Source organism: Rosa rugosa, chromosome 5 (assembly GCF_958449725.1).
Source record: "Rosa rugosa chromosome 5, drRosRugo1.1, whole genome shotgun sequence".
Taxonomy (NCBI): Eukaryota; Viridiplantae; Streptophyta; class Magnoliopsida; order Rosales; family Rosaceae; genus Rosa; species Rosa rugosa.
The window spans coordinates 1069128-1084401 of NC_084824.1; the positions used below are offsets into that span (position 1 = coordinate 1069128).

The 15274-nt window shown below is 34.8% G+C and overlaps 1 protein-coding gene and 1 long non-coding RNA gene across 2 annotated transcripts; one reads left to right on the forward strand and one right to left on the reverse strand.

Moving 5' to 3' along the window:
* Positions 1–15: 15 nt before the first annotated feature.
* On the reverse strand, positions 16–4835 carry LOC133710156 (plant UBX domain-containing protein 7). Its single transcript, XM_062136162.1, has 11 exons — positions 4586–4835; positions 4374–4484; positions 4044–4165; positions 3869–3970; positions 2912–3119; positions 2445–2522; positions 2280–2348; positions 1562–1705; positions 1303–1405; positions 559–824; positions 16–360 (listed from the first exon to the last, which is right to left on the reverse strand). The coding sequence occupies exons 1-11, from the start codon at positions 4667–4669 to the stop codon at positions 202–204; spliced, it is 1446 nt and encodes a 481-aa protein (XP_061992146.1). The 5' UTR covers positions 4670–4835; the 3' UTR covers positions 16–201.
* Positions 4836–5188: 353 nt separating this feature from the next.
* LOC133710157 (uncharacterized) lies at positions 5189–6736 on the forward strand. Its single transcript, XR_009846547.1, has 2 exons — positions 5189–5692; positions 5880–6736. It is a non-coding gene; the product is annotated as an uncharacterized LOC133710157 (long non-coding RNA).
* Positions 6737–15274: the final 8538 nt, after the last annotated feature.

Below are 15274 nucleotides of genomic sequence, written 5' to 3' on the forward strand. Positions count from 1 at the left end.
ATTCTGTTGGCATAATTTAAGGATAAAAACGTGACTAAATAAATAAACGTATAGATTCATGCCCATTCTCCTTGCATGAGTATATACAAAATAAAGAGTGCACTCCAAAATTTGTGTCTTCAAGTTAAGTATAGACAAGCTGACAAACCAAAAATCTTCATGCACAATCCTAACAGTCAAAGACCATGAATTCAACTGAATTCACTCCCAAGTGACTGAGACCATAGTGTTGGGGAGACCAGACTCTTCAAATGTAGATTCACAATCATAATCCAGACACTTTGTAGCTCCGGGGACTGCATGAGTCAGTCGAATGGGCCTTTCTTCCTTCAACTGCGAATAGCAGAATGACCACAAAAGCTGCAAAACAAACAATTTAAGTTATTGATGACCGCATGAGGGGAGTAAAATAATCCTGGTCGGAATAGCTCACGCTCATCATGGGCATGGTTAGTGACACATAATTGGAAACTAACGATGACCAGCCCAAAGCCAAATTTGTTGTAGCTACTGTTCTGTTAAATATTGATATATTCAAAACTCCTCTCTGTTCCTTACCTGAATAGGATCAATCCGTAGAAAATTGCGCTGGGCCCTGCGCCCATCTGGAAGACGGACTCCAACTCTGCAAATGAGGCTCTTATCACCCTTGGGTTCTTCAGGCAAAGGTGGATATGTAGGCACTTTAGGTAAGGATGTTTCTTCTTCCTTGTCAGTAATGATCTCTTCTTCTTCTTTCGAAATGGTTTCATTTGTCTCCTTCATGCTCCCCATTGAAGCTGCTAATGCACGTTGCACTTCCTCATCTTCTTCATTAGCTTGTTCTGCAACAACCAAACCATCTTTAAAACAGAGAAAGAACAAAAGTGAAAGATAATAGCCAACATAACAATTGTAGAAAAATCACTCGGTTGCTAGCAAAGCAATTAGGAAACTCCAAAGCTAGAAGAGTTCGGTAACAAAAGAAAATAAAGTGCCAACAAAAAAAGGATTTATTTAGACTAACTTATAGATGAAATAAAGCATGTTAACCAACAAATATCTCGGAGTAAAACTTCTTGAACAAAAACATATCTCCAATATCATGACAGTCAAACTGAAACATTCTCTGATATCACATCAACCTAAACAGAAACTCAGTATCTGAGATCTAACAGCATGAATTTAGAGAAGAATACATATATAAGCCAGATAAATAGTTTAGGCACAATACATGGGCTGTCAATTGGAAAATATCAAAATTGCACAAGTCAAATAGTGCACTGAATGATACAGCATAAGCACGCAGAGACCCAAATATACCATTTGTATTCTGTGGCTGAGGCAGAGAACTTTCCCTAGGCCGCTTGTTGGATAAAGCTAAATGATGATCCCTGGGACCACTATCCATGAAGGGTAATAGATCCTACAGTTGCAAGTAAGTTTTCATGGTTTAACAGGGAGACATACCAAAATGAATCCAAAGCAAAAATTTGATCAGTGTGAAATGTCTATTAAGTTCTCAAACAAAAGAAAACTTTATAAAGAACTGTGAAATAACAAGAGACACCATGCCCATTACCTCCAGCAAACGTTCCGGTTGAACCATTCCATTCCATGAACGCATTTTCTGCCCAGTGATGGGGTCAATGATGAGAACAACAGGCATAGATTCCAATTTGTAGTATGTACAAACCTTCCTGCCTTCAGTTGTATCATCATATGTCTGTAAATGTGGACCAACATCAAACAATGAACAAGATACGATCAATTATCTCATAAAGGCAATCCAAAAGTTGTATTGATAAATTTGATGTTATACAAAATGATGAGCAAACCCGTCAACACCAGTATAAATAATTAATACTTTTGACACAATTAACAGTAGCTCACAGAAGGCAAGAAGCAACAATTAATACTTTTGACACAATTAACAGTAGCTCACAGAAGGCAAGAAGCAACAAAATATACACAACAACGTTAGCATCTCTACAGTTCTCTATTCCTATAAAAGATTGATAGACACTTGCTGTATATGTCATCCCCTTTGTTAAAAACAAGGTTATGGGCACTAGCATGTTTTACTTGCTTTTACACTTTACCCAAGGGAGCAGGTTAATATGTAACCAGTCAGATAAATCTAACTTTTTTGTTGGGGAAAAAGAATATATGGCTATTCTCAAATAAAATAAGCGTAGTAATAATATAATACGAATACAATCTGCAAATATATCTGAATTCATGAAAGGGAGAACAAGCCCAAAAACATAGTAATCACTGATCAGAGCATACAAACTGACCTGCCAGAAGATAAAATTAGTGATAATGGTTTGAGAAACAGCTTCATTAGCCCAGGTGTCTCGATTAAGCTTCACAAAGTAAAAACATATGCACCAAAAGTGAGTCAAGTAGAAAACAAAAATAATAATAAACCTACAATGAAAAGACCACAACAAAAATACTACCATATGGGAGCTGAACTCCGAATTGGATTGCAAGTTCACCATGAGCCATTTGTCCTGGACGGAAGCAGCACACTTTGCCTGCATTAGTTAAAAACAAAATCTTACTGAATAAGTATGAAAGTCTGCATGGTGATTATACCACTCAAATGCCACTAGGTGAACTATGAAAGCTTTCATTTCCAAATGTATCACTCATATTCTGATCTTATCTGCTTAGACTTTGGTAGGAAAGAAACAAAGTTCCGTAAAGATATTCAATTAATAGCTACAGACTTACAGCCTCTAGATTACAATCAGAATCAACAGTATATCACTACATCAAAGGATAACCCAAAAAAAAAAAAAACAGAGGTTAACCCCACTAAGGCCGATCCAACAACCTATAACATCAAAATACTGATGATACCCATACAACTTTTGCAGTGCACAAACTACAAAGCAAGGAAGATAACGTCAAAATACCATACCTTTTCAAAAGAACCCTGGAACAGTAGCTGAAAGGGAGGACGATACAAGGAAGCGAGATTATCTCGAGAGCTATCTGTCGCGGATGTAGCACCTTCATTTGATTCCCATACTCCAGGATGTTTCAATTCCTCATTAAAGTTGCGGAATGCAATCACACCCGATTCGCTTACTGGAAGTCTTGTCATTGGTGATGTAGATGAAAGCAACCTTAACAGAAAAATACGCCAAACGTAGCTTATAAGAAAAGATGATCAAGCAGGCCAAAGACAAGGTTTATAATGAATAAGATGGGAAAAAAAAATATAAAAAAAAAAAAGAATGCCCGCTGGCTTCCAACTACATGATAGGTGGGATTACATGCCAGAAACGCAGAACAATGACTTTAAAAAAATAGTGGGGGTGTGGGGGGAACAACAACAAATTAAATGAATTGCACATCTACAAGAGCTAAAGCAGGTAAATGAATGAAAATAACATTATATGATCAAGGCAAAGAAAACATATAATATCTGAATTCAGCAAACAAAGCTAAAATGTGTATTCAGTTATAATAAGGACACATAACCATTAATAGTCCCTTTAAGTTTACCAAAGAATCTTAAAGAAGACAAAAGGAATACTATTTCAAACCTACTGCAAAAAAGAAAAAGAAAAAAGCAGGTTCCTGAAAGTATCAGAAACATGGCAACAAACTCTTGCAGTATTATAATTACAACAAATCAATAATTAGTTACATAACTGTACAGTGTACACATTCTCACAGACTCCATTACTACTATTCCACATGTGGCATTCGTTGATAAAGGAAAACCCATGAAAGAATAATGAACTACCATGCGATTTCCTTTTCTCTTAATGCAGTATCCACAGAAAGTAGCATTGCCCCACAATAACAGGATTGAATACAAAGCTTTCCAATTCAAAAAACCCAGCTCAAATAGAGTGGGAGCACATACCCAGCCCCATAGAGTGCAACATCATCATACAGGACGTCCCTTATAACCGGCATTGGGGCACGCACTTCATCCTCACCATATTGTGCCACATTCTCATTCACCCTATTACAAACCAAATGTCAACACAAAACCAACTGCACCATACACAACAATAGAGCAAGAAACACAAAATTACCCAGAACTCTGTTCAGCCAAATTACTAGCATTCTCAGCCGGCGGCTGCGGTGGAGCCATCGCCCCCGCTTCATTACCCACATAAAACAGCTGAAGTGCTTCCTCTAGGTTCCAACCCGTAGCCTGATGAACCAAAGATCCAAACTTTCAATACACACACGTTACACTACTCTAAACCAAACCCCTCCCAATCAATATAAACCCAAATCCACCACTAAAAAAACAAAAAAATCACTTTTCTTTTCCACTATGAACCACAAACAAACAAATAGAGATCAATCCATCATCAATGCAATGCGTTTCAGAGACTAGTAATCAAAGCCTAATCGACCTGCAAAAACCGCCGGGCGGTCTCGTCGGTCTGGCCGGCGGCGATCTCCATAAACAGAGCCACCATGCTCTGCTGCTCCTCGGCTGACCCCGCCTCCATCTCCGGCTTGCTCTGCAACAAAGAGCACAACCAAAATACTCAATTTTTCCCATAAAGTACCGAACTTTATCACCAACTAGAAATCTAGGGTTTTCAGAGACCAAAAAACGCACCGTTTTGGGGACTTTGGCGACGGGTTTTGCTTCTTCTGCTCCTCCGTCTGAGATTTTGCTCTTCTTCCTTTTATTGTTTTTCATTTATGAGGCTTCGCGTTTTCTATTAAAATGGATATTAGTCAGAGGGGCGTACGTAACTACGAGTTTGACCTCGGAGGCAGTGAGGGGGGGTGGTGGTATTTACGTAGATTTGGGGAACTTGGAGGGCTGTTTCAGGTGGGAGGGAGGAGGTTTTCAGGTGGAGGTGCTGAGAGCGTGACAAATAGTAGTAGCCATCGTCCTTTGGGATTCTACATTGATATGGTTTTCTGTAGCACCGAGATGGGCTTGGACTCCAATGTGGAACGGATACTAAGTCCATGACAATCTAATACTTGGGCTTTTTTGCTTCATAGATGAGCCCAATTATTGAATTTCAGATTTTTTTTTTTTTTTTTTCCAAGAGGAGTCTGACGGAAAGATCGTTGGACGAGTTTTAATAAGGAATGGGTGAAATGTTGTCGATGATCCATGGATCTTTGATTAGTAATGTATCTAAGCTCTACATTAAGTATGCACTCGATCTTTAGACTTTTGAAAAGTTTTGTTTTGAAAGATATTTTTAAATCCTTGATCTCCTCCTGGGAGGAACTAACGGGCATCCAAATATGAGGCGGAAGACTGTGGGGGATATAAAGTGCTGGGCATGTAAGATTTACTGATCAAAGGACACTTTGTTGGAGATAAATGTTATGTTGACCAGGGGCGGATATAGGCACAAGCTGGGTTGGACTCAAGCCCCATCAGGCTTTTTGGGTCCAAAAAAAAAAAAATAGGTATATAGGTTTTTTTTTTTTTTTTGGAACACTTCTAGCATCTCAAGCCCCACCGCCGAACTCCCGAGTCCTGAACCTGCTTCTCTTCCGAGTCTCGGTGTCTCTGGTCCAAGCTCCACCCAGCCCCCACCGCCGAGCTCCACCTCCAGCCTTTCAAGCCCTACCCAGCCCCCACTGCCGAACTCGGGGTTGGAGACTTGGAGCATTCCCGAGTCCCGAAAACCTTGTGCAGCAACCTACAACTAGCAATTTAGCAAACCCGTCTCCGGTCTCCGAGCTCCACCTCCAAGTATCTCTCTCTCCGTCTTCTCCTCCTCCTCGGCTCCTCCTATTCTTCTCTTCTTCTTGACTTCTTCTTAATCTGAGTTTTTGAATTCTGATTTTTGGTGATATGTAAATTGGGTATTTGGGTTCTATTTCGAATTTTCAATTTGATCTTGTTGGTTCTGATGTTTTGATGTTGAATTGTTGGACAGGGGTGGACAATGCATAATTGCTGACCGGCACTTCAAGTCTTCAAGCTACAAGTTTTGATCTTGAATTCTTGATGTTGAAATGGGTTTGACTGTTTGATAACTTGATTTCCATTTAATTAAGGTAATGGAAATGGGTTTGATAAATGATATTCAGTTGAATGAGTTGAATAGAAGATTTTCAGACTCAGCATCAGAACTCCTTATACTTAGTTCAACCTTGGATCCTCGTGATAACTTCAGGAATTTTAAAATTGAAGGTATTTGCAATCTTGCAAAGAAGTTTTATCCTGAAGATTTTGATGATGGTGAAATCACTGAAATGTTTGCTCTAGAATTAGAGTGTGCATATTATGAAAAAGATATGCGTAGTGATCCAAAATTTCAGAATTTGGAATCCATTTCTGATCTGTGCCGGACCTTGGTTCAACGAAGGAAGTCAGAATTTTTCCCTATGCTTCATAGATTGATTTGTCTGATTTTGACTATTCATGTTTCTACGGCAACCACTAAAAGAGCATTTTCAGATATGAACATTGTTAAGAATAAACTTAAAAACAAGATGGAAGATGAGTTTCTTGGTGATTGTATGGTACGTCCTTCACATTGAGAAAGACTATGTTGAATCTATTGACAACGACGAGGTGATTAAAGAGTTTGAAGCTTCATGTACTCGTAGAGTTAGATTTAGTTAGTTTATGCTCTTGTATTATATTGCATTGCACGTTTATTTTATTGTTGAGTTTATTGTTTAATTTTGTATATGCATTTGAGGGGTAAGGGTCATTATGTCCCCCCTGACTAGTTGTATCTTTTTTTTTTCAATTAATAAAATTCTCTCGCACCGTCGAGATTCTCTACTATTTTTTTCCCCTTTGTTAAGAAGTTCAAGCCCCACCGAACCTCAAATCCTGGATCTGCCCCTAATGTTGACATAATATGTTAATCAACAAGCCAATAGCTATTTACTTATTTAGCACCTATGGAAAAATTAATGAGTAGTAATGATCTTTATATGTTATGTACTTCTATTCCTTTTTAAAAAAAAAATATGTACTTATATTCTTAAAAAGAAGAAAAAATTTTAACAATAGTCCCCGACAAATGGCCCACTCCGAAGTTCAGTACATTTTCTTTCAAAAAATCAAAACAGTACACAACTTTCAAAACTCGACCCACTTTTAGTACAAGACGTCAATAACACCGTTAACCTTATGTAATTATTCATTTATCAAAGGGTAATTTAGTATTTTACCTCTCTCTCTGATTCGAACATCCAAATCTGGGTACCCCTTCTCCTTCTTCTTCTTCTTCTTCTCCTCCTTCTTCTTCCTTCTCCTTTTTCTTCCTGCTTCTTCCTCCCTCCCTCCCTCACTCCCCGATATCAAGGTTAATTTGGACGCCCAAATCTAATTTTCTTCTCCTCCTACTTTTTCTTCTTCCTCCCCGATATCAAGGTTTGATTTGGACACTCAAATCTGGGTAAATCTGATTTTCTCCTCCTCCTCCTCCTCCTTCTTCTTCTTCCTCCTTCTTCCTTCTTTTTGTTTTTTGTTTTTTTACCAATCTTTGAAGAGACGGATTTGCCCTTACAAATTTGACCAAAATCACATTGACTAACGTTGGATGTAACGGCATGTACATATTTTCGGTTGAGATTACAAATTCATGTACCATTTAAGTTTTTTTGAAAGATAATGTACCGAACTTCAGAGTAGCCGATTTGTTAGGGGCTGTTGTTAAATATTTTCTTAAAAAGAATGGTGGATTCGTAATATCTTTGCAAACTACTTTCAAGATCGAACAACAAAGTTTCATTTATGATAGAGACAAATTACGGATCAGCGATGCATAACATTTTTTGTGGCCTAGCCTATCATCAACAAAAGAGTTTTCAAATAGAAACCTCCACAGCTGCATGCACCAATGCGCGAAAACTTTAGGCAAAAACCCTAGATTTCATGACACCAATAAAAAACTTATATGCAAACATCAATCTTCCCTGGCTAGTTATTGATCGACATACAATCACAGTTGGATTCTACAAATTGAATGAGTTAGGTGCGTGAAAACTACTGATGGGATACTAGAAAGACTTGCAATTAATCATTAGTTTATTATTATCTTTAAGCTTGTGTTAAGATTGCCTTAGACGATCTAACATGCATGTAGTTAGAGTCACAGGTCGAATCGAATTTGTCACCGCAATTTCCAAATTCCATACTACTTCCTGTGCCGTGGTACAAGGTACAAGTAGGTCGAGTAGGTATAAGGCGAGAGCAAATTCGATTATAAGTTAAAAGTTATATAATTATATAACCTTTTAATTATCAAAAAGGTCTCAATGTCTTTCACTTTTTGGTCTCGTGTGGAAGTTTTGCCTTTGGTGTGCTTGTCAATCCCTAATTCATATCACTTGGCCTTTTAACCACAGCCACTTGTTTTGATAGGCATGCGTATATGATTTTCCTCAGGAATAGTCGAGGTTTCATTGACTCATACCCATGGCTGAAAATAATACATAGTATAAGAAAAAGGTTAGCAAATAGTTGACATTTGTGAAAGTCGCCATCGAAATACTGAGTTGGATTCGACTGAGAGTTTGGAAATTTTCATATACGTACACCGATTAAGAAACTGAAATAAAAAAACCGGGTGCATTATAAGAGTCCTTTGCAAATTAAAATAGGTCAAAATGCATCAATTATTTAAGCCCTTTACTTGTAGCTAGGGTTTGCTGGCCACATGCAAAGAAACGAAGGAGCACCACTAAACCCTAAATAACCAAACAACCACATCTTTTTCATTCTTTAATTCGCTGCTTTATTCGCATGAATAGATTAATTAGCAATCTACTTAGTTAGAGTCTTTATACTTTTATTCATTTCATTTTTTTAAAGGGTCGCGTGCTATTGAACGAATTTGGCTTGTCCTATCCAATCTAATTATTTGAAAAGCAGGAGACTATCGTTGACGCGTGTCCAAGAACTCTTGCCGCCAAATTTCCATGGATGAAGCTTTTTCTTCTTTCTGTGAGGAAAGTAATTGAAACATGTCCAGGAAAAGTTATAGAAACGACAATGGCAGCTGCCACTATATCTATATACAGGCTTAATTAATGGAGCTCTTATCTTATTTGTTTTTAGGCAGTGACTCATCTCAAGGTCATCGTGTGTCATTCTCAAAAAAAAAAAAAAAAAAAAAGATCATCGTGTGTCTAATTGAATTTACCCAACTTTAATTACGTGGGTTAATACGTATCCTGGATACGTATCCATTAGGTTTCCATGCTGAGGTTCTTCTTAAGTAACCGGTTAATTATTTGGTAATTAGCAAAAAATGTTGCAGTTTGATACTTGGCATATTCTCCTCCAACACTGGCGGAATCGTACGGCTGGTGTTGGATGTTAGGGCAAGTTCCATACTTCCATCACCAAAAGTACGTATGAAACTTTTTTATCTCGAAGTTTTCTGATGGCCTTTAGTTTTCTCGTTGATTACTAATTAATAATTATCAGTCGCCATTGGTGTTTGGTTAGTTTCGCCATCAGGCCTAAAAGCCACCACGTACAATTATATATATATAACTACAAACACAAAGTTAGCCAACTTTTGTGTTCCACCAAGTCACTAATTAACCAAAAATATTAAAAGACTAAATTTAATGCATACAGCTTTCGAAGGGTATGATACATAGGATTACTAGTGGGTGGAAAATTTTGTTGATGAAATCTTGATTGGCTTCGAACTAGAAAGTCGGTCTCTATCTATTCCAATCAATTTACTTCGAAAAAAGATATGTATATATAATCATGATGAGAAATATTTCAAAGTTAATTTTCTAAACGCCATACACACACCCTTAAAAGGGAATCAATAAATATTGAAGAAGTTGTTTTCCTTCACAGGTCAATAGTTGAAGTCACTATACCAATTTGGGGGGAAATTATAACATGGTCTTAGACTATAATATACGTGGTGGTCCGGAGTGATATTATTGGCTCATGTGACTCATAGTGATTTCTGATTGGTTTCTTAAATTAATTTTTCTTTTCCTTTTTAACCCCCTTTGCATAGTCCCCACCATATTCAAATGATATTATTGGTTAGAACCACCATATGTCAGTGCCACGTGGTACTCTGTGACCACAAAATAATTCCTCCGCTGGATGAGAGTCGTACATTTAATAAATTGCACCAAAGTTATTTATACGAAACATGAACTGAAATTGTTTATTTGTTTAGCTTTACTTACTCCTTAAAAAATATTGTTTATTCATTTGATTATATAGAATTTTAATGTTACCCGACAAACAACATATAGTTGTTAGATCAACAAACTCTAATTATTAAAAACACTGGAGGATGGGGCAGTGGTGGATTTATATATATAGACTTATAGAGGCGAGATTAGGCACTTACATAGACTGTTTTTTTTTTTTTTTTTTTTTAACCTTGGATTATATAGGTTGGCTATCGGCAAGATATGTAAAAATGCAGAAATAGGGCAAACCCAATTATAATTGAGGAAGAAGACGAGCTCCAAGCGTTCTTTTATTTTTTTTTTCTTTGATAGCATCTCAAAACGACGTTGTTTTGAGCTTTTCATTTAATAATAATGAGAGGCCAAAATGACGTCGTTTCATAACTAAATATGAGGGGGGCGGGGGAATGAAGCATAGTTCAAATAGAACATGGAGTCATGTACGTCTGAGACTTATACAATTGTATAATTGTTCTTCGATTTCTTCCATCGGATCAAAAAGAACTGTTCGATCTTCCAAATTCTCAATTATACAAAAGAACTTACATCTCTCTCTATTACTATTCATTGAATTCGTTTGCCAACTAATCGAAGATTGAAAATTTGAAAGATCTTGTTTTGTTCTTCAATTGATCAATTGAGTCTTCCTTCACAAGTTCACGGTAAGTTACAATTCATTCTAGAACCTATTCAAAACTCATAAAATTTAGATTAATTTAACAATCTTTTTGTCTTTTTATTTTATAATATATATATATATATATATATATATATCTTACTACTTAATTTTAGTATTGCGATCTTGCCTTACCTGAGCAAAATTTCTGGATCCGCCACTGGGGTGGGGTGGTCATCCATGTTTACTTCATTAATGTTTAGAAACGCTGTGTGTGTAGGTATGAGAGACAGCTTTTTCTCATAGGGCAATGTTATAGGGCCTCAATGAGGCCTAAGATTTGTGGCCTCAATCTTAAGTGTCAAGCCATGTCACCTATACACATCACTAATTTGTCAAATCATGCCATGTAATTCTTGAATAAAAAGATCGTCTTATCCTTCCAAAATCTAATTACTCTAAACTATTTTAGCTTTTTTCTAAAAAAATTATATTATTTTGTTTTTTTTTCTTACCTCTTCAATTACCAAATTTCATAGGTTTTAATTACGATTTCAATACATTTTCTTTCTATTTTTTTAGATCAAATTTAATTTTTGACTTTTCTAATTAATTTGTTAGTGTAAGGTAACTAATATTCCATTAATTTTATTAAATTCATTTATTAAAAGAGTAGAATATTACTTCAATTTACCAGATTTGATGGGTCATAATTAAGATATTAATATATTTTCTTTCCATTTTTTAGAATCAATTTTAAATTTGACTTTCTTTTTTATCAATTTTTTTTTTTACTTTTTTGGGATAGAATTATGACATTAATATATATATATATATATATATATATATATATATATATATTTATACCATATTAATTCTACATCAAATATATATATAAATTTTTTTTGTACAAATTATATACACACACACACACACACACACATATATATATATATATATATTGACTAATTATATTTATATAGACATATTTATATATAATTTTTTTTTATGAATTATATTATATAGACATATTTATATATAATTTTTTTTGATGAATTATATTATATAGACATATTTATATATAAATTTTTTTATGAATTATATATATATATATATATATATATATATATATATATATTCACAAACATATATTTTATATATATATGTGTGTGTGTACACACACACACACTCTTTTCTTGGACGAATTATATATATATATAATTATAATTATATATATAACGAAGACAAAAAATAAAAACTAAAATAATATATTTTATTTTTAGATGAAAATCAAATAATTTAGAGCCATTAGATTTTAGAAAGATAAGATAGTCTTTTTACTCAAATACTTACATGGCATGATTTGACAAATAGATGATGTGTGTAGAAGACATGGCATGACACCTAAGGTTGAGGCCACAAATCTTAGGCCTCATTGAGGCCACAAATCATTTGCATTTTCTCATATTACTCCTACGCATTGATCCTCTTGTCAAAGTCACATTGATCTTTTTACCAGAAAGCGAAGGTAACTGCTAAGCCAATTAAACATATATGTGATTGCATGGTTATCATCGTCATGATCTAGATGTGGCCGCTATAATTTTTCGCTGTCTTTGCACCATGAGAAAATAATTGATGATAATAGTTGTTCGAAATTAAAGTAAAAGATCCATGACATGGACTTTCAGAGTGATTAATTATTGTCTAACTAATCAATAGGAATCTAAGTGCATATATAAACGCCGCCTAACCTATGAAATGTGTTTTTGGTCCTCTGCCTAATCTAACTTCCCACTCGAAACCTAGCTAGAAGAAATAAAAGGTAAATGGGTGGATGATGATATGTCGGAGGCTAGCTATTTAGCGATAGAGCTAGAATTTATTTGAGTTAATTAAAGTAATTAACTAGCTAACTGCATGGATAGTAAGTAGTTACTTAAGTTGGATTGGATATATATATATATATATATATATATATATGGCAATGTACACCTTCATGTATATTCGTGATTCGCGTGTAACAGCAATCTGTATAATGAAGAGTGAGACCAAATGAATACTTAGTTCCTACAGCGGCCAATCAATGGAAGTTAGCTAATTAAGGGGGGAATGGAAGAAGAAACTAATAATTATAAAAAGGAAGACAATTCTGCAGTGGAACTTGATGTAGAGTGATGTAGAGAGCCACACTATAAAAAACACCCACCAACTAGACCATGTTCACTGACCTGTATGTAAAGGCCAAGCAACAACACCTTTCATTTTAAAAAAGGGATTACATTCTAAAATCAATTAATTAATAAAGTGAAAGATACGCTAATGTATCAATTAATCAAATCAAGCAAAAGAGATTTAATATCTGACCATTTTATCATCAAGGCTAGAGGGCAATTATTCCAATCTTGGGGGCCATATGGTCACACAATGTCGATTATGACTCATCACGTATAGTATATTGTGATGACATAATTATGATTAATCAGAATATGAAAATCCATTTCAAAAAGAAAGCTATATATATATATATATTTTTTTTTTTTTTGAAAGGGAGCTATATCTTAAAACAAGAGAAATATTGGCATGTTGTTGGATGTACTATAATTATAAGCAGTGGCGGAGCCAGAAATTTAGGTTTACTGGGGCACACAAAAAAAATAAAAATATAAAAACATACAAAATCTTTAAATGTAATTTCTATCTATTACAATGATTTGTCCTCGACGAGATTTTATATTTTGAAATCATTGCATGATAGTCTCATTATCTATACTAGTAAAAATGTCTTTCTCAATATATGAAATCAAGCAATCATTCATAAACTTGTCACCCATTCGACTGCGTAAACGAGTCTTTACAATGTTCAAAGAAGAAAATACTATTTCTACACTTGCAGTCGCAACTGGTACAATCAATGCTAACAACAAAAGGAAGTACATCGGTGAATATGTGTCACATCTTTTTTGGTATGAACTATATGTCACAGATTTATATTATATATTTTTAGAAAATTTTTATTGAATTTAAAATTCTGTAAGTAAAAAGAAATATGAATCTTTAATAGTAACAAATTCTATTATTGATGTCAAAGAAATTTAGGAAAAAAAAATTATATAATATTACTAAAAGTTCAAACGTGTGCCTCCTCAAACAATCCCATAAAAAAAAAAAAACAAAAGAAGAGCACCTAAGCACTTCAGATTAAGTTGAGAAAAAATAATATAAAAATCTATAATACAAATATGATATTAATATAATACTAAACTATATACATATATTAATTTTTTTCTGAAAATATGAGTGGGGCACGGGACCCAATGGGCCCCTGCCTCCCTCCGCCCCTGATTATAAGGTAAATTTCTTCTATGATACTTGAGGAATGGTAAATTTGACACTTTAGTACCTAGCTTCAAAAGAGGACAATTTGATACCTGAATTTAGGTACATGAATCTTGTGGGTTGATGGACATTCTTCATCATTTTATATGTATGAATTAATGCTTCTGGTTTATTTTAAAGATGAAATAATTGAAGTTTATGTTTAAGAAATATAGTCGTCGTGATTTGAACACTCACGAGCCTACTCCACAGATCTATGCCTAATCCACTGAAAGTAGTCTCATGGGTGTTTAAATCACGACGACTAAATTTTTTAAACACAAAATTCAATTATGTCATCTTCAACATAACCTAAAATCATTAATTCATGTTCATTTGCTTCCAAATGACACAAAAAGTGATGAAGACCCAGGGCTAATGGTTATCAACCCATGCACAAAACTCATGTTTTTTATTTTTATTTTTATAAATAGATTCTAAATGTCCATTTTATTCTTATTTTTGACTGAAAAATTAACAAAAGTATCAAAATGTCAAACAGAGCCTAAATTCATATTTTAAATTGTCCTATTTGAAGACTATGTACTAAATTGTTCAATTGGCCATACCTCATGTACCATAGAAGGAACTTACCCTTACAATTATATTTTTTGAAGTTAATAATTTTTAAGTGTGTAAAACACTAACACCATACAAAGACATTGTGGGTTGGTCAGAAAACGGTAGTAGTGAACCATCATTTTCAGGATAATGTCAAATTTCTCATTGCTTCAATGTCATAATAGACTGGACAATTGATACCCTCAAGTTATATTTATGATTTACGTACAAATGTTAGTTTACACACTTAATTAACTGATAACAAAATTAATGGACTACAGTTTTTTTTTTTTTTTTGAGAAGAAAAGAATCCATTAATAACCAAAAAAATTACAACGCATTGGAATAACCGGTTGTTGTATCAACACCACGACACATATTCCTACCAAGATCCATAGTTATGGGTCCGTCACTAATAGCAACATCCATAAACCGAAAAGGTCCAACCCCTAACCAATTTTTCCGCCTATCACCCCAGGCTACAAAGAACGATAACCAATCCCGAGCGTCACTATACAACCTCGTCACCAACATCCAGACAAACCACTCCACCCTCTTCCACACCGTGTCCCTAAACCG

Excerpts from the sequence above, each read along its gene's own strand:
- LOC133710156 (XM_062136162.1), bottom strand. The coding sequence starts at position 4,669 with ATGAAAAACAATAAAAGGAAGAAGAGCAAAATCTCAGACGGAGGAGCA. Across the intron at positions 1,706-2,279 it reads CTAATTTTATCTTCTGGCAG|ACATATGATGATACAACTGA; the intron begins GTCAGTTTGTAT and ends CCACATTTACAG. Across the intron at positions 361-558 it reads TACGGATTGATCCTATTCAG|CTTTTGTGGTCATTCTGCTA; the intron begins GTAAGGAACAGA and ends TTTGTTTTGCAG.